Source organism: Lithobates pipiens, unplaced genomic scaffold, assembly GCF_037356315.1.
Source record: "Lithobates pipiens isolate NorthernLeopardFrog02 unplaced genomic scaffold, aLitPip1_a1.2 Scaffold_16, whole genome shotgun sequence".
NCBI classification, from domain to species: domain Eukaryota; kingdom Metazoa; phylum Chordata; class Amphibia; order Anura; family Ranidae; genus Lithobates; species Lithobates pipiens.
In genome coordinates, this window is record NW_027507748.1 from 649,308,607 (window position 1) to 649,329,343 (window position 20,737).

At 39.3% G+C, this 20,737-nt stretch overlaps 1 protein-coding gene across 1 annotated transcript in view; it reads left to right on the top strand.

Moving 5' to 3' along the window:
* PDGFD (platelet derived growth factor D) overlaps positions 1-20,737 on the top strand; it is a 383,342-nt gene that overhangs the window by 328,800 nt on the left and 33,805 nt on the right. Inside the window, exon 5 of the mRNA XM_077484355.1 lies at positions 8,805-9,003. Within this exon, the coding sequence (XP_077340481.1) occupies positions 8,805-9,003 (199 nt within the window). The remainder of the gene's footprint in view (positions 1-8,804; positions 9,004-20,737) is intronic.

Consider the following 20,737-nt stretch of genomic DNA (forward strand, 5'->3'; position numbering starts at 1 on the left):
TGACACAGCGAGAACCTGAAACTGTGTGTGTAAACACAGTTTCCGGTTCTCTGAGGGGAGAAGAGACAGATTGTCTGTTCATACAAAGTATGAACAGCGATCTGTCATCTCCCCTAGACAGTACCATCCCCCCTTCAGTTAGAACACACACTAGGGAACAAAGTTAACCCCTTGATCGCCCCCTAGTGTTAAGCCCTTCCCTGCCAGTGACATTTATACAGTAATCAATGCATTATTATAGCACTGGTCGCTGTATAATTGTCAATGGTCCCAAAAATGTGTCAAAAGTGTCTGATGCGTCCACCATAATATTGCAGTCACGATAAAAATCGCAAATCGCCAACATTACTAGTAAAAAAATAATAATAAAAATGCTATATATCTATCCCCTATTTTGTAGACCTTTTGTGCAAACCAATCAATATACGCTTATTGAGATTTTTTTTTTTAACAAAAATATGTAGAAGAATACATATCGGCCTAAACTGAGTAAATTAATTTTTTTTTTAAATGGGGATATTTATTATAGAAAAAAGTACAAAATATTGGGAGTTATTTACAAAAGGCAAATCCACTTTGCACTGCAAGTGCACTTGGAAGTGCAGTCGCTCTAAATCCAAGGGGTAGATCTGAAATGAGTGGAAGCTCTGCTGATTTTATCATCCAATCATGTGCAAGCTAAAATGCCGTTTTTTACTTTTCTTGCATGTCCTCCTCAGATCTACAGCGACTGCACTTTCAAGGCAGCCCAGTTGTGTAGTGGATAGCACTCTCACCTAGCAGTAACAAGGGTTGCTGGTTCAAATCACAATCACAACACTACCTGCCTGGAGTTTGCATATGCCTGTGTGGGTTTCCTCTGGGTTCTCCAGTTTTCTCCTACACTCCAAAGACATGCTAGTAGGTTAATTGGCTTCTGTCCAAAATTGGCCCTAGTATATGAATGTGAGTTAGGGTCCTTGGATTGTGGGCTCCTTGAGGATAGGGACTGATGTGAGTGTGCAATGTATGTGTGGATCGCTGCTTAAATTCACGGTGCTATATGGGTACCTTAAATAAATAATATATAATAGAGGAGTATCTTAACCTCCCTGGCGGTGATCCCGAGTCTGACTCGGGTTGGGATTTTAGTTCCACGAGCGGTAACCCTGAGCCAGACTCGGGATTGCATCGCTGGATACAGGGAGAGGTTACTTACCTTGTCCCCTGGATCCAGCGATGTCTTCCGCGCTGTGTGATCGAGCTGTTCTCCGCTCGATTCACACAGTGCCCGAATGCCGCCGAGCGACGTTACGGCACACAGGAGCGGAGATCAGCGCCAAATTCAAAAAAGTAAAAACACACAAAACACACACAATACTGTAATCTTACAGATTACAGTACTGTATAAAAAAATTACACACCCCCTTTGTCCCTAGTGGTCTGTGCAATGCCCTGCATGCACTTTTATATTATAAATACTGTTTTTTCTGCCTGGAATTTGGAGATTGCCCATAGAAACCAAAAAGTGTCCCTTTATGTCAAAAGTGATTTTAGACCAACTAGAAAACAGCGATAATAAATTAGAATCACTTGCAGAATTGAGCGATAGCGATTTGTGGGGAAATTCGTCATCAAATACTAAATCAAATGACAGCAACAATTCTGCAAATGAGCAAATTTCTGTGTTTTTGGATTTGATTACATTATTGAATAATTTTTATTATTATTTATTATATTATAAACTTAATCATATCCGGGATGTCTGCTAGACTCTGGTTTGAACAGATTTAAGAGAGTTATTCCTAAGAATTACAGGACTACAATATAAAACGCTAAATTTCCATGCAAAATAATTGTACCGCTTTTAGCACCTAAAACCAGAACTACTAATACCGCCAGGGAGGTTAATGAGACACAATGGATAGGGACAATTGTACACTCACTCAGGTTGAACTGGATGGATTGGTGTCTTTATTCAACCTTACTAACTATGTAAGTGCCACTTTCAATGCAAAGTGGATTTGCCTTTACTAAGTAACCCCCATTGTGTTTTTTTCAAAATTGTTGCTCTTTTTTGGTTTATAGCGCAAAAAATAAAAACTGCAGAGGTGATCAAATACCACCAAAAGAAAGTTCTATTTGTGGGGAAAAAAGGACATCAATTTTGATTGGGTGCAACGTTGCATGACCGCGCAATTGTCAGTTAAAGCGATGTAGGGCCAAATCAGAAAAAATGGCCTGGTCATTCAACAGCCAAATCTTTCGGGGCTGAAGTGGTTAAAACTGGGTTTAGTTCTGCTTTAATATGGCCACAGGTATCCAGTCTGCTAGCCTTGTTTTTTCCATTTTAATTGTGGCAGTCATTTTAAGGTCTGACTCATAAAAATGAATAAAAGCAAAAACGAAGTGTTTTCTATAGCAGACAATCAGATATTCGGTTCATTGAGAGGACAACATGAGCTCTGTTCTTTCCTTTATTTTCTATAAATCAGCCCCATTGCATAAGCATCTTCATACCGCCCTGAAAGAGGTCGTTTTTTTTTTTTTTTTTTTGTGAAATGGAGGAACCACACAATTTATACAACAATCCCAAACAGAGGTTGATGTCAAGCTGCCAGACTATTTCTGTCATGTACATTAGCCAGTTTGGCAGCGAGTTCATGGACAGATGTATTGGCTGGCTCACAGCTGTCCTCCATGCTGTCATGTGAAATAGCCCGCGGCTGTCTTTTATGAGTTAATCTCAGACGTTTCACTCTGATCTATCAACATATTTGTTAATTGCACATTTTGATTTATACCTCATGGACTATTACTTCCTGGAAGATCACAAAGTAGATGCTTTGGACATAGTAAATAGCATTCAATGTTTAACCACTTAAGAAGCAGAAGGATTTACACCCTTAATGACCAGACCATTTTTTTTTTTGCGATACAGCACTGCGTCGCTTTAACTGACAATTGCACGGTTGTGCAACGCTTTACCCAAACCTATTTTTATTTTTTAATTTTTACACTGTTAAAAAAAAAAATTCACTTTTATTCCTATTACTATCCCTTGTAATAGAAAAAAAGAATGACAGGACCTCTTAACCACTTTCAGACCAGACCATTTTGCTGGCTTAAGACCAGACCACTTTTTGTGATTCGGCACTGCTTCGCTTTAACTGACAATTGCGCAGTCGCGCGACGTGGCTCCCAAACAAAATTGATGGTATTCCCACAAATAGAGTTTTCTTTTGGTGATATTTGATCACCTCTGCGGTTTTTATCTTTTGCGCTATAAACAAAAAAAAAGCAACAATTTTGAAATAAAAAACATAGTTACATAGTTAGTCAGGTCGGAAAAAAGACACAAATCCATCTAGTTCAACCTTAAAAACAATAAAAAAAAATATATATATATCTTACAATCCAATATACCCAATTTTATACCCACAGTTGATCTAGTGGAAGGCAAAAAACCCCAGCAGAGCATGATCCAATTCGCTACAGAAGGGGAAAAAAATGAATTCCTGATCCCCCGAGAGGCAATCGGATTTTCCCTGGATCAACTTTACCTATAAATGTTGGTACCCAGTTATATTATGTACATTTAGGCAAATATTCAGGCATTTCTTAAAGCAATCTACTGAGCTGGCCAGAACCACCTCTGGAGGGAGTCTATTCCACATTTTCACAGCTCTTACTATGAAGAAACCTTTCAGTATTTTTTACTATAATAATTATCCCCCAAAAAGATATAAAAAAAATTCTTCCTCAGTTTAGGCCAATATATATTCTTCTACATATTTTTGGTAAAAGAAATCACAATAAGCGAATATTGATTGGTTATAGCGTCTAAAAAATAGGGGATATAATTACTGTATTTTTTTATTATTTTTTTATTTTTTTTACTAGTAATGGCAGTGATCAGCGATTTTTGGTGGCGCTGCGGCATTGCGGTAGAAGGATCAAACACTTTGCTATAAAAATGCACTGATTACTGTATAAATGACACTGGCAGGGAAGAGGTTAATACTAGATGGCAATCAATGGGTTAAATGGGTTGCCAACTGTGGGGGGAGTGGACTGACTGGGAGAACAGAGAGATCGCTGTTCCTGATCACTAGGAACAGACGATCTCTCTCTACTCCCCTGTGAGAACGGGGATCTGTTTGTTTACATTAACCTCCCTGGCGGTATGATTATTTCAGATTTTAGGTGCTGAAAGCGGTACAACTATTTTGCATGAAAATTTGGCGTTTTATATTGTAGTCCTGTAATTCTTAGGAATAACTCACTTAAATCTGTCCAAACCAGAGTCTAGCAGACATCCCGGGTATGATAAAGTTTGAAAAATTAAATCATAAATTATAATATAATAAATAACTATAAATAATTATACCAAATAATAATATAAAAATTATTCAATAATGTAATTAAATCAAAAACACTGAAATTTGCTCAGTTGCAGAATTGTCATTGTCATTACTTTTCAATATTTGATGACGGATCTCCCCACAAATTGCTATCCCTCAATTCTGTGAGTGATTCCAATTTATTATCGCTGTTTTCTAGCTGGTCTAAAATCATTTTTTATGTAAAGTGACAGTTTTGGTTGCTATGGACAATCTCCAGTTTCCAGGCATAAAGAACAGTTTTTATAATATAAAACTGCATGCAGGTCACTGGGCAGACCACTAGGGACAAAGGGGATGTGAAATAATTACATACACTCACTTTCTGAATTTGGCGCCGATCTCCGTCCCCGTGCATCGCAAACGCTCGCAGGGAACGGAGATCGGCTCCGTGATGAATCAAGCAGAGGACGAGCTGCTCGTACAGCGGGGGGACATCGCTGGATCCAGGGGAGAAGGTAAGTAAACCTCCTCCTGCATACAGTGATGCGCTCCTGAGTCTGGCTCGGGGTTACCGCTTTTGGTATAAAACTTCCACCCCGAGCCAGACTCGGGACCACCGCCAGGGGGGTTAACAGATCCCCCCTCCGGGTTCTCTGCGGAGCGATCAAGGGTGACCGGCAGACATTGCTGCCGCCAGTCACACGCATCGGCTCCAGCACCATGCGCGTGCTCAATGTATCTATTGCACGAACCGACGTACAGCTACAGCGGCTCATGCAATAGAGCCAACCTGCCACTGTATAATGACGGCGGCTGGTCAGCAAGTGGTTAATTATAAAAAGATATGATGGCCTGATTTGCCAGAGTTAAAGCAGACCTTCGGTCATTTTTTTAATCTTCCCATCTATTAAATCTTCTGCCCTTGTTGTTTTAACTTTGGATAGTAAAACATTTTTTTTTTCCTGCCGGTAAATACCTTATACAGCCCACTTCCTGTTTCTTGTCTGGTCATTAGCCTAGGCTTATGACATCATGCAGAGCTCTCTCTCTCTCTCTCTCACTCTCGTGAGAGTTTGCCGGGGGGGGGTTATCGGTTTATCCAAAAAAAAATAATTAAATAATAATAATAATTGGTTGTAGTTTCCTACAAAACTAATGGGCATGACAAAATTCATTATTTTCAATTGGACATGTTACCATGTGCTGCTTTCCTGCTGTGCTGGAAATAAGTCTTGCATGCTTCATTTTTGGTGCATTGACTTGGCAGAAAGACATATATTAAATGCATGTCGGCACTTACCCTCTAACCTACAACCTAGAAATAACAAGATCCACACAATTCATTATGATCAGAAAGAGCACATTTGTATTGTTTTAACATTAGTCAAATGTACGGCATATTGTTCCATGCTCGGTGTAAACCTTTCTTTACTTTAACCACTTCCGGACCACCCACCATCGTTATATGTCGTCGGTACTTTGACGTTGAATACCATTGTATTGGTAGCAGATAGCTGTCATAACTCTGGTATATTCTTAAACGGCGGGCAGTCCACTTTCGGATAAAAGTGGTTTCCGCGGTGGATTCACCGCAAGATCACTTTTATTGGGAGAAGTGCCCCCCCCCCCTCCCATCACGTTTAAGTCGTCCCGCCACTTACCGGAGCCATTGGTAGCGGCGGAGATGACCTGATCCTTTCCACTCTGAGGCACTGTTTCAAGTGAGAGAATGATGGCCCCCACTTGACTCAATGATGTTGGATGACAGACGCAATGTCAAACATCACTTCCGCCCAATGGCCTTAAAGGGACTTTTTTTAATTACATTTTAGTGTAAATATGAGATCTGGGGTCTATTTGACCGCAGGTCTCACATTAAAGAGGTCCTGTCATGCTTTTTTTCTATTACAAGGGATGTTTACATTCCTTGTATAGGAATAAAAGCCATCCAATTTTTTTTTTTAAAAGGGACAGTGTAAAAATAAAAAGTAAAATAATTAAGAAAAAAATGTAAAATAAAATGCCCCGTCCCTCTGTGCTCATGCACAGAAGCGAATGCAAACGTAAGTCGCGTCCGCATATGTAAACGGTGTTCAAACCACACATGTGAGGTATCGCCACAATCATTAAAGCAATGTTATTAGTAAAAGACCTCCTCTGTAACTAAAAAACTGGCAACTTGTAGAAATTTTTAAACATCGCCTATGGAGATTTTTAAGGGTCAAAGTTTGTCACCATTCCACAAATGGGTGAAATTTTGAAGCATGATGTGTTGGGTATCAATTTACTCAACGTGACATTATCTTTCACAATATAACAAAAAATTGGGCTAACTTTACCGTTTTCTTATTTTTTTATTCAAAAAAGTTTATTTTTTTCCAAAAAAAAATGCATATGATTTGACCTAAAGTATTGCAACGACAGACATTTTATTCTCTAGGGTGTCTGAAATAAAAAAAAATACTGTTTGTGGGGTTCTAAGTCATTTTCTAGCAAAAAAAACCTGATTTGAACTTGTAAACAACAAATTTGAAAAATAGGCCTGCTCCTTATGTGGTTAAATGCATATCTACAAATATTTGTGATGCATGCTAACACGTGTCAAGGTATGAATGAACGCTTAATGAAAAATGGGCTCTGCCTATGTTTTTAAAGCTAAAATGTATCAGAAAATTACAAAAAAATTATAATCAGCACAAGGGACTGTACTTATAATTACTGAGAAGCATCTCTTGTTATGCTGGCTGCAGTTTTAGTTGAAATCCTCTGTCCTCTGATCCCGTCTTCCCCTGTAGCTGGAATCTTCTGGTTCTGCAGGATTAATACAAGTCGAGGGACCTGTCTTATGTACTCATCAAGTGTGTTGGCTATGAATGACTCTGAATAGCAATGCATGAATGGAGGTCAGATGGATTATTTAAACGTTCACCTCCTCTATTTATTGATCATTTTTCATTCATGTAAACTATAGTACAGCTTCTATGAATGGGGGAGAGGGGGCGGAAAGGGCGGACAGAGTCGGCACTCTTGACAAGTGCATATGAAAGGTCCCTCAGCTCCTACTAACCAACACAGCACTGGAAGATTATAGTTGGGGGGGGATCCGAGAACTTCACATTTCAAGTAGAACTGCAGTCAATAGCTCAAGGGACACTTCTCATTGATTGCAAGTACCATCCCTTGTGCTGATTTTTTTTAACTAAACTTAACTTTAGAGAGGTTGTAAATGCTAAAATATATACCAGGGGTCTTCAAAAAGTTTCCTTACTTTTTATATTTAATAGAGTTTAAAAAAAGTGTGGAGACTTTTCGAACAACCCTCGTATATTTTAAATAACAAACATACTATACTTACCTGCTCTGTGCAAGAATATTGCACTGTTGGCTCCTCCTATTCTCCATGCTCCACCATAGGAAGCTGCTTCCTAGGGGGTTGCATGTGCAACTCGCTCCTAAGCCAGGCTGTGTGCATTCATAGACACACACAGCCAAGCTGGACCCCCACCCCCCACTCTCTGATCACATGATTTGATTGACAGTAGCAGCAGCCAATGGCTCCTGCTGCTGCCTCTCTGACCTGTGAGTGCAGGAAGAGAGCTGCTACAGAACTACAGACAGGCACAGCGATGGATTGGTGGGGGGGGGGGGGGGGGGGCGATACAAATACTGCAACATTTTTTACTCTAATGCAGGGAGCGCATTAAGTTTAAAAAAATGTCACGCCTTTACAACCACTCTAACTAGCCAAGCTGACCTAGAAAAATAGGATTTTTAAAACAGCTTACCTGTAAAATCCTTTTCTTTGATGTACATCAGGGGACACAGAGCCATAGATATCACTATGATTCTGTGTCCCCAGATGTAAGAAAAGAAATGTTCTTGTTTTTATTGGTATGAAACAAAGACATTTGCCTATGATGCCGGCAAGACCCAGACGGTAGTTAAGAAATTAAAACTGTTAGGTGTGTTTATAGTCAAACTAACACCCCCACTTATTCTTTTAATTCTCATGCATTCAACAAATAAAATGGAAAATTAGACAGAGTGTCTGATTGGCCAGTTTTGTCTGTTATGTCAGTCCATATTATCATTACTATGATAGGCAGCCTTTTTGGCCAACAGGTCAGGTCCGCTAGGATATTAAAGGGCAGATGCAGGTATCCAAGTTTTCTTTTGATTTCTTACCTGTTTAGGTAGACTATGACAGGTTTACTTTAAACTATAAGAAATAGAAAATTTACTTTATCTGTGACTATATTGAAATAACCATGCAGCACTAAGCCATTTTGTCTGATAACAGTCCCTACATGCAATGAAGCACGTACAAGTTCAGGAATGATGTACAAAGGCTTAAACACTTATTTTAAAGCTTTTGGAGCTGCTGCAGGGCAAGAGTTCCATATGTAGCTTGCAAAGTAAATATTTCAAACATATGTTCATGCCTTTACAAAAATAATTGACAGCATTCTTTCTTTGTAGGATATGTACTACTACTCTCCATCAGCAACTAATTCCACTGTTCTAGCAGAGGCCATGGACCAAGCTATTGCCATGTTTGATACAGTTGAAGAGGTTGTCAAACACATTAGTCCTGAAACATGGCAGGAAGACCTAGAAAATCTCTATACTGATACAGCTCAGTACCGTGGAAGGACCTTTCAAGAAAAAAAATCTAAAGGTAAGGAATGGCTCACAGAAGAGAAATACTAAAAACAAACAAATATATTCAGTGCCTTGAAAAAGTAAAGTATTCAAAGTATTCATACCGCTTGAAATTTTTCACATTTTGTCATGTTACAACCAAAAACATAAATGTATTTTGTTGGGTTTTTATGTGATAGACCAACACAAAATGGCACATAATTGTGAAGTGTAAAGAAAATGATAAATGGTTTTCAAACTTTTTTACAAATAAATATCTGAAAAGTGTGCATTTATATTCAGACCCCTTTATTCTGATACCCCTAACTAAAATCTAGTGGAAGCATTTGCCTTCAGAAGTCAACTAAATAGTAAATAGAGTCTACCTGTGTGTAATTTAATCTCAGTATAAATACAGCTGTTCTGTGAAACCATCAGAGGTTTGTTAGAGAACCTTAGTGAACAATTTAAGGATCTGTGCTCTACCAGAAGAAAGAGGAGAAATCTAAGAAAAACAATAAACAAAACCTTTAACCCTCTCATGTACAATATGGTGGAGGACCACCTCAAGAAAGAAAGAGTTCATAGGATAAAAAAACCTCAGTATATATCAACAGATCTACCCCGGGACGTTATAGTGAGATTCCAACTATATGAAGAAAAAGAACAAATTTGGGGGAAAATGAGAGGACAAACACCATTACAATATAAGGGAGTAGATCTACAAGTTTTTATAGACCTATCACAATCACAATAAAAATCACTGATTGCCTCCATTACTAGTAAAAACAAAATTATTAATAAAATGCCATAAAACTATCCCCTATATATGTAGAAGAATACGTATCGGCCTAAACAGAGGGAAAAAAAAATGTTTTATATATTTTTGGGGGATATTTATTATAGCAAAAAGTAAAAAATAATGCATCTTTTTCAAAATTGTCGCTCTTTTTTGTTTATAGCGCAAAAAATAAAAACCGCAGGGTTGATCAAATACCACCAAAAGAAAGCTATATTTGTGGGGAAAAAAGGACGTCAATTTTGTTTGGGAGCCACAATGCACGACCGCGCAATTTTCAGTTAACGCGACGCAGTGCCGAATCGTAAAAAGTGGTCTGGTCTTAAGCCAGCAAAATGGTCCAGTCTGAAAGTGGTTAAAGATGACATCAATAAAATTCATATAATTCATATAATATAATATAATGTTCGCAGGCTTAGCATGTCAGCAAAGAGGCATAAAATCTTATAGGAGGTTAAACAGTACAAAGCTGGGGTAGTGTTCCTTCAGGAGATGCATATCTCCAATGATGTCAATGTAAAGCTGTTTTCAAGAGATTATCAAACATGGTTTTATGGGGATTCTACAACAAGAAGAGCAAAGGGGTAGCCATTGGGGTGGCCAAAGGAGTGTGGTTCATATTGCCCCAATAAGACAAATTATCTGAAGCAGATCATGGGGAAGTTAATGGTCTTTAAAAGAGTAAGTGTGACTATGACAGGAGATCTAAATTTTTGCTTGGAACCAGGAATTGACCGTATGTTATGGGCACAGGGGACTAGGAATGTACAGTAGAAAATAATAAAAAAAGGAATTGTATCAGTGTCAGTTTCTGGATATATGGAGAGTGCAGCATCCTAAGACGCAGACGTTCTACTCCCCTGTGCACGCAACGTACTCAAGGATCGACTACATAATGGTCGAACACAGGTTACTGGAATTGGTGACCAAGACAAATATTGAAATAATAACATTGTCAGATCATTCCCCATTTAGTATGGAAATGAGGATACCAGGTGTCCAAACACAAATAAATTCATGGAGATTAAACAAAGAAATAATACAGGTAAAGAAGAGGAAAATAAAATAAAAGAGGAAATAGAACAATATTTTAAAATAAATGATACAAAGGAGATAATGGAGGCTACCCTTTGGGAGGCCCATAAAGCCTATATTAGGGGCATCCTGATAGAGACCGGATCGAGGAAAAAAAAGGAAGGAAATAAAAAAAATATATGGAAGTATTAATAATCCATGAATTAATAATCCAGAAATCCATGAATTAGAGCAGGGGCATGAAAAAAAAGGAGAACGGGAGTGGCTCCAGGCATTAGTAATAAAAAGAACTAAAACATCTATTGGACCAGGAGATGAGAAGGGACTTCAACAGAATTGCAAAAGAGAGAAATGTATGGGGAAACAAAACGGGGAAACACCTGGCAAGAATATTGAAAAGAAAAAAAACAACAACATTAAACTATATAGAAAAAATACAGAATAGAACTGGGGAGATGGTATTTTCAACAACAGAAATAGCGAAAGTGTTCCAGAATTATTATGGGTCATTATATTCAATAAAACAAAAGGGTCAGCAAGAAATAGGAAGACTGGAAAAGATAAAAGAGTTTTAAAAAAATGCATATTACCCCAAGTAACCGAGAACAAGTTATCTACCTTAGAAGAACCCATAACAGAGTACGAGATTAACACAGCCTTAAAAGATTCGGCATCAGGAAAAAGTCCAGGCCCAGATGGGTTCACAACCTGTTATAAAAAAATTTAAGAAAATCTATTACCTAAACTATGTTCATATATGAACGGATTGGGAACAAATTATAAGATGGGAAGAGAAGCTCTGTTGGCCTCAATTACAATCATTCCAAAGGAGGGAAAAGATAGTACCTTATATTCAAGTTATAGACCAATATCCCTGTTGAAAGCTGATACAAAACCATTTGCAAAAGTATTGGCTACCAGGAGGAAGGACCTAATGACCAACTTGGTACACACGGACCAAGTGGGGTTCATCCCTGGCAGAGAAAGTAGAGACAATGGGGGGAGAACATTGCTCTTGCTTCAGAAAATCAGAGAAGGAAATACCCCAGGTCTACGTCTGTCAATTGATGCAGAAAAAGCATTTGACAGGGTGGACTGGGGATTTATGATGAGCACCCTGGAAGCCATGGGGATGGGCCCAAGGATAGTCCAATGGATTCAAGTATTATAAAAGCACCCTACTGCAAACGTGAAGGTTAACTGAACTTTAGCCGCCCTTTTCGAAATATTCAATGGAACAAGACAGGGATGTCCCCTATCTTCCATTTCACTTGTAAACAAATCTGCATCATGTCATGACACCGGTTCCTTTCTCCGCTCTCTGTACCGAACGGTACAGTGTGAGAGGAGAGAGGGAGAAATCGGAAGGCAGCAGCACTGTGGGCTGGATCTGTAGTGCCCACATCGCTTCTCTATGACAACTGCAGTCACATCCAGCCATCCATCCATCCATACTCAGCCATACCCTGCCATACCCTGCAATACCCTGCAATACCCTGCCATACCCTGCAATACCCAGCCATACTCTGCAATACCCAGCCATACTCTGCAATACTCTGCAATACCCTGCCATACTCTGTAATACTCTGCAATACCCTGCCATACCCTGCAATACCCTGCCATACTCTGCAATACCCAGCCATACTCATACTCTGAAATACCCAGCTATACTCGGCAATACTCTACAATACCCTGCCATACTCTGCAATACCCTGCCATACCCAGCCATACTCTGCAATACCCAGCCATACTCTGCAATACTCATTGATACCCAGCCATGCTCTGCGATACCCAGCTATACCCAGCCCGACACGACGATACCCAGCCGTACCCAGCCATGCTCATCCATCCTCGGCCATACTCGGCTGTACTCTGCCTCTGTATGTGGCCAGGCTGTGGAAGTCTCACAAATGTGGTATCGCCGTACTCAGGAGGAGTAGGAGAATCTATTTTGGGGTGTAATTTTTGGTATGTGCTTGCTATGTGTTAGAAATATTGTATAAATGGACTAAACTTTGTGTTAAAAAAAAAATGCGTTTTAGCCACTTCCCGCCTGCCGGCCGTCATATGAGGTCCTTGACTTTGTGCGAGGATATCTGAATGATGCCTAGCATCATTCAGATATCAGCTTTTTCAGCCTGTGATTCCCTACACCATAAGAATGATCATAACAGCTGTTCCACTGCTTGATCGTTCTTACGGGAGGCGAGAAGGGACATCCCCCCCCCCTTCCGCCGCCCTCCGGTGCTTCTACCAACTCACCGCTACAATCGAAGCCAGGATTGTTTTTTATTTTTATTTCAGGCTTTCCAGCCTAAAGGTGAGATATGGGGTCTTATTGACCCCATATCTCACTGTAAAAAGGACCTGACAAGCCATATTCCTATTACAATGGATGTTTACATTCCTTGTAATAGGAATAAAAGTGATAAAAAAAAAAAAAAATTGGGGGAAAAAAGTGTCAATCTAAAATAAATAACGTAAAATGAACAATACATTTTTTTTTTTAAAGCGCCCCTGTCCCCATGTGCTCGCATGCAGAAGCGAACGCATATGTAACTCCCGCCCACATATGAAAACGGTGTTCAAACCACACATGTGAGGTATCGCTGTGAACATTAGAGCAAAAGCAATGATTTTGGCCCTAGACCCCCCCCCTGTAACTCAAAACACGTAACCAGTAAAAAATGTAAAGCGTCGCCTATGGGGATTTTTAAGTAGCAAAGTTTGGTGCCATTCCACGAGCGTGTGCAATTTTGAAGGGTGACATGTTAGGTATCTATTTACTCGGCGTAACTTCATCTTTCACACTGTAAAAACATTGAGCTAACTTTACTATTTTGTTTTTTGTAAAGCACAAAACAGTTTTCTTTCCAAAAAAAACACGTTCGAAAAATTTCTGCGCACATACCGAAATAAAAAGTTGCAATGACCGCCATTGTATTCTCTAGGGTCTTTGCTAAAAAAACACACACACATATATATATATATATATATATATATATATATATATATATATATATATATATATGTGTGTTTTGGGGTTCTATGTAATTTTCTAGAAAATAAATGATGATTTTTGCATGTAGGAGAGAAATGTCAGGATTGGCCTAGGTGCTCCAGAACGGCTGATGGTGCTCCCTGCATGTTAGGCCTCTGTATGTGGCCAGGCTGTGTAAATGTCTCACACATGTGGTATTGCCATACTCAGGAGTAACAGCAGAATGTGTTTTGGGGTATAATGTGTGGTATGTATATGCTGTGTGTGAGAAATAACTTGCTAATATGACAATTTTGTGAAAAAAAAAGAAAAAAAAATCTTGATATTGCAAAGAATTGTGGGAAAAAAATGACAACTTCAAAAAACTCACCATGCCTCTTTCTAAATACCTTGGAATGTCTTCTTTCCAAAAAGGGGTCATTTGGAGGGTATTTGTATTTTTATGGCATGTTAGGGTCTCAAGAAATTAGATAGGCCGTCAGTACATCAGGTGTGATCAATTTTCAGATATTGGCACCATAGCTTGTGGACTCTAGAACTTTCACAAAGACCAAATAATATACACCAATTTGTACTAATTTTTACCAAAGATATGTAGCTGTATACATTTTGTCCAAAATGTATCAAAACAATAACAATAACAGAAACAAAGAAAAATTCATTTTTTTACAGAATTTTCAGTCTTTTTTCTTTTATAGCTCAAAAAATAAAAAACCCAACGGTGATTAAATACCACCAAAAGAAAGCTCTATTTGTGTGAAAAAAAGGCCAAAAATGTCATATGGGTACAGTGTTGTATGACTGAGTAATTGTCATTCAAAATGTCAGAGCACCGAAAGCTGAAAATTGGTCTGGTTATTAAGGGGGTTTAAGTGCCCAGTGGTCAAGTGGTTAATGAAGATTATGAAACACTAAGGAGAAATATCAAATTTAAAAATAAATTTTTTGAAATCAGAGTTTTTAAACATAAATAAACAGGAAGAATGTAAATTTACATGGAAGACAGAATTAAAATATTTAGGAATAAGATTAACACTATCCTTAGGGAAAATATACCTTGTAAATTAGGTCTCATTACTAAACTAAATAAAAATGGAAATAAGAAAAATAGCAAAAAGGTACCTCTCATGGATAGGACAAATATATACCATAAAGATAGTAATACTACCAAAAAGTATGCACAGATTCCAAATGTTACCTATTTACCTACCTCAGACATATTTTAAAACATTAAAAAAACATAACTAAGTTCATATGGCAGAATAGGAAACCAAGAATTTCATTCTGGGTACTAAGGAGAGATAAAACGCAAGGCAGGCTAAAGGTACCAGATTTAAAAAAAATATTATAATGCTGTGTTACTTTCACGAGTAATGGAGTGGATAAGGGAGAAAAATTAAAAAAGATGGGTACAAACTAAAAACACAATGAGTGATACACGGTTGGATAGCACCTCAATATAGAGCACTGGGTGAGAATACACATGCAATGACACGAAATGTACTTAGAATTTGAGATCTAATACATAAACAAGGGTGAATGGAAATACAATTCTCCATTAACACCTCTAAAAGAAATAAATTATTTCACAGCGGGAAAAGGGAAATTAGAAAAAAAATATGAAAATGCACAATTAAGGGATATAATAGACAAGGGGAAATTATGCACAATTCAAGAATTAAAACGCAAGACAGATTTGATGGTGATTAATGAATGGTGGTACCTCCAGTTGAAGCACTTTGTCACAACTTTGCCATAGCCATTAAGATCAGTGGAAGACCTAAGGCCGCTGGAGCAGCTGAGTATGGCAACAAATACAAAAAAATTTAATATTACAGATTTATAAAATTGTGATGGAAATGGAAGAAATAGAGGTTCCGCCATACATAAAAAATGGGAAAAAGAATTGGGAGCATGAGGGAATAAACAAAAACTAGGAAAAATATTGAGACTGGTACATAGCCCTGCAGTAGACACCAACACAGCTGAGATGAAATACGAATGCCTTACAAGGTGGTACATAACCCTAGACAAAAAAGGGTAAATATCAAATAGAGAAATTGCCACATTGTTGGCGGGGATGTAAAGTATTGGGAACAATGATACGCATTTGGTGGAATTAATATAAAAAGCTATTGGAGAGAGATTTTACAGCTAATAAAAAAAATCACCAATAGAAAAATACCAGAAGTACCATGGACATGCTTGTTTCATGGCACAGAAAGATCAACAAAAAAATATAAAGAATCTGTGATACCTCATCTGATTAATGCAGCCAAAAGTCAGGTACCAAGATATTGGCAAGAAACAGAAAACCCCACAATAAAGGATTGGCTATTAGACATTGCGGAGAGGAGGGAATGGAGGGAATGATAAATAGATGGAAATATTGGAGGTTGTTCAAGAGAACGATGAGATACGTGGAGGCAGTAGGAGCATACGCTTGGGTGAATAGGGAGAACCGAGAGAATGGGAGAGAAAAATCAGACAGGGGATTGATGGGGAAGTGAGGGAAGAGGATGGGGTGGGATTGAGGAGCTGGGGGGGGGGGGGGGGATTCACTGGGGTTGTAAATTGTATACACAAAATGTAATCATGTTGGTTAAAAAAAATCGCAAATACACGTATATTGATTGGTTTGTGGTATAGTGTCTACAAACTATAGGAAAGATTTATGGCATTTTTATTATTATTTTTTTTTCTATTAATGGTGGTGATCTGCGATTTTTAGTGGTCCTGCGACATTGCGGCAGACAGATTGGACACTTTTGGCACATTTTTGGGACCATTCTAAATATGAACTGATTACTGTGTAAATGTCACTGGCAGGGAAGGGGTTAACACAAGGGGGCAATCAAGGGGTTAAATGTGTTCCCTCATTAGTGTTTTTAACTGTATCGGGATGTCACTGACTGGGACAGGAGACAGATTATTGTTCCTACTTAGTAGGAACACACGATCTGTCTTCTCTCCCCTGACAGAACAGGAATTTGTGTGTTTACACACACAAATCCCATGTCTTGCTCTTGTACCCGCAATCACGGGTGGCCGGCGGCGATCGCTCCTGCCGGGCACACAAAGCGGGCAAGCGTGTGCCTGCTAAGGCTCTTAAAGGGGCCGATGTACCTATACGGCGTTTTTTTCAGCGGTGCCATTCTGCCGGCGTATATGTACGTGAGGCGGTCGGGAAGTGGTTAAAGAAATTGTCTTGTAGAATCGAGGAATCAATATTACCAAGTGTCAGTTTGGACTTGTCAGATGCTATTGACTGCCCGTGTTTCTCCCTGTTATTTCGTACAATTGGGCACAGCACCCGGCACATTATTCAGTGCTCAGTAATTACACAACAGCATAAACAATTACAATATTTTAATAGAGATGCATAGGGGTTGCACTAATGTGATCATTAGCAAAGCAGAAAATGCCTGGAAAAAATATGAGGTGATTGAAGTTTAAATCTAAACTGTTTTATGAGTCATAGGAGTCAAAGAAACTATATGATGGGGGAAAGGCTCAATCAGAAGCAGCACCCAGCTGATTACACTGAATAATGTATTGATCAGACAATTTGAGATAAGGACTCTTTATCAATGTACTTACTGGGTTGTTAACGTTATCTTTGCCAATTTACTGCAGTACCTAATATAAAAGGTGAATGTGCAATAAAAGATGGAGCTTCAGAATTTTAGAATTTAATGGGAAGCTGTGGGTTTTTAAATATTTTCTTTTATATATATATATATATATATATATATATATATATATATATATAGTATGTGTGTATGGGAACAACTTAAAGCTGAGCTCCAGGCAAACTTTTATATACACTGATAAAATACATATACATGAGATGTTTTATCTGCCAAAAGATTGGTATTTCTGTCCAATCAGTTCTGCAAATTACACTGCCCTGCCACAAAGTACAGCCAAGCAGATGACAGCACATTCTCCGTAACAATTGAGGAACAGATTGCTGACACTACCCATCCCCCAGCCTACTGATGGAACAATAATGTCTGTTACACACAGTGAGATTATCAGACAAATGATTGTCCGTTTTATTTGCATGCTAGTCTGCATATTAAAAATGAAGAGGTTCCCACCCATCAGCCCAAGTGAAGGTCAATGGTTACCTCTCCTCATTCATCGGGATAGTCAATGGGACGAGACCGGGGTGCCCCCTGTCCCCCTTAATATTTATCCTGAGCCTCAAACCCTTTCTGCGCTCAGTTAGAGATAATTCCACCATCACCTCTGCTTAACTGATGCGCTTTCCCAGAAAATTGCGGCGTTCGCTGGCGATCTTTTATTCTTTGTGACTAACCCCCTGGTGTCTATTCCCAACCTGCTGAATGGATTGAAGACACACGGGGCCCTATCCTTTTTCAAAATCAATTTCCAGAAATCGGAGGTGATGAACATCTCCATTATACCCCGGTTGTTATACCATCTTCAGAGCCTCCCTGTCCAGATCCTGAGCTCCTTTTTCAGGGCTGTGAACCCCGCTATTATATCCTTCCTCTGGGCCCAGAATCCCCCGTGGCTGGCCCAGTCTATTCTGCGACTGTCAAAAGTGTTGGGCGGCATGGCTTTACTGGATGTTAACCTTTATCATATGGCCTGTCATCTGACACGAATCCTGGACTGGTGTCACCATGGTACTCTGAAACAGTGGATCCAGGTGGAGGGGCTCCTGGCTGGGACCCAGCTTGACGTGTTACCTTGGTGCCAGACGAATCTGCCACACCAGATATTAGACCACCCCGCTGTAGGTGAAACGTGATGGATTGCCCAAAAAGTCTTTTGCAACTTTTCCGTTGCACCCACTCCTTCGCCGCTCACCCCTTTCTTGGGAAACCTTGCATTCAGTCCGGGACTCAGTGACTCTAGATTTCAAGATCTGAATGGGATCAAACGATCCTAGGTCCGTAATTTCCTCACAAATGGACACTGGATGACCAGGCAACAAGTCATGGACGACCCATCTTTGATGGGTCTTTCCTTCTGGGAAAAACTACAGTTAGCCCATTTCATTGGCACATTACATTTCCCAGAACCCTTCAGGAGCTAGTGTGTCTAGAACAGTCCCCTACACACCATGTGGTATCCCAGACTTACCAGTTGCTCTTAGCGCCACTCCCGAATTTCAGACCTTCCTATATATCTAAGTGGGAGTAGGACTTGGGACTTCAGTTCACAGAAAGGCAAACCATCAGGAAGTGGGTTACAAGGTACTGACAAGTTGGTACTATACGCCAGTGAGGATCCACAAGATGTTCCCTCAGAGCACAGATCTGTGCTAGAGGTGTGGGGACGATCTCTCTTTTACATATTCTGGTCGTGTCACATTTGGCTGCCTTATTGGACCAAGATTCACTGCATTGTTCAGAAATTTACAGATCGTGAGCTGCCCTGGACACCCACATTCTTCTTCCTTCACCACCACAAGATTCCAAGCAAGATCTATAGGAAATCCATCTTGCCATTCCTGCTCACAGCAGTGAAGAGACACAGTCACCGACGGTAGTCGTCTGGTTGAAAAAGTAGCTGAAATCAATGCAATGGAGGACCTGATGGCCACGGATAGGGGCCTCCGTAAGAAATTTCTCAAGAAGTGGTTTTATTGGCATGAGCTTGTTTATTCTAAAGGAGCATGCGGAGTTGGTGACTTAACTCCCCTGGAAGCTGGGACTAATGGAAAGGCTCCCCAGATGTGATTGGAGGTGCTGGCTGGTGGTTGCCCTCCCCTCTTTTTCTTTACTTTTGCAATTGCTCTCCTTTGCTGCTTGGCCCTTTGGGTCATACCTGCTCTCTCAATCTTTAAAAAAAACAAAAAAAAGCATTAACTGTAAAAAACTGTGTGGGGTACAGAGACTTCCTAATCCTTGAAGCCCGTTGTCTGATCTGCACTTTAAATGTTTAACCAATTCTGACACTGTGATGACTGAGCATGTGGCCTTATATGTGGAGATGATCCACTGTATGTTAAACATTGTTGAGGTTTCTGTGTCACCGTATGCCTTATTGAAATAAAGAATTGGAAAAAAAGAAAATGAAGAGGTTACTAAATTAATGAAAATTCTCGTACAACAGAATAAAAATTCGGAAGTTATGTAATGTATTTGCATTGTATTTTTGGACGAAAACTGTACTGATTAAATGAAAATTTTCATGTTTGTCCCTTTGGATAGTTTCAGATGAACTTTCATGATCGGCTCTCGAAAGCTGTGTACTAAAGATCAGATTATCATACGATCATTTTGAAAGCAGTATTTTTCTTACTTTTTTCTGATCGTCTGTATGGGCCTTAAATCATGTGTTACCCCAACACTTGACATTCCTAATATTCATGTCTCTGCCGGACCATGTACTTGTTTGAGAAAGTATCCTTGCTTCCTTTATGGGAAATCCCTGGTGTACCTGCCAGTCCCCTTGCTTTCCTATTAAACATTTACCACACTAAGCAGTAGAAGACACTGTGGTCAGTTCTCTAGCTGTGCTGGGAACTCAGTGTACTCTCCTCCAATGATCAGACTTGTTCTGATATACCCCCGCTGCACAGGCATTCACTGGGAAGCTCAGTGTGCTGCTGCTTCCCCTCCCCCAGCTCTTTTGCAACTGAGAACAGAAGCAATGTGATCACTTATAAAAAAATGGAAAAAGAGGTATTTATAATGTTTTTTTTTTTTTTATATCTATACAAAAATGTTTTGCCTTTCATTTCTATTTTAAACTGAATGGCTTGTTTTACAAAATGGTCGTTTACAATCACTTGAAGAGAGTATCACAGGACTGATGAGCTTATCTCTCTGCTCTATCCTCTTGTTATTGTTTCCCTTCACACATTATTTGCATACAGCTCTCCTGAAAGGATACTATTACTGCCTTTTTCATACCCAATGTGTATGCCACTGTAAAGGGTATTAAAAGAAGCTT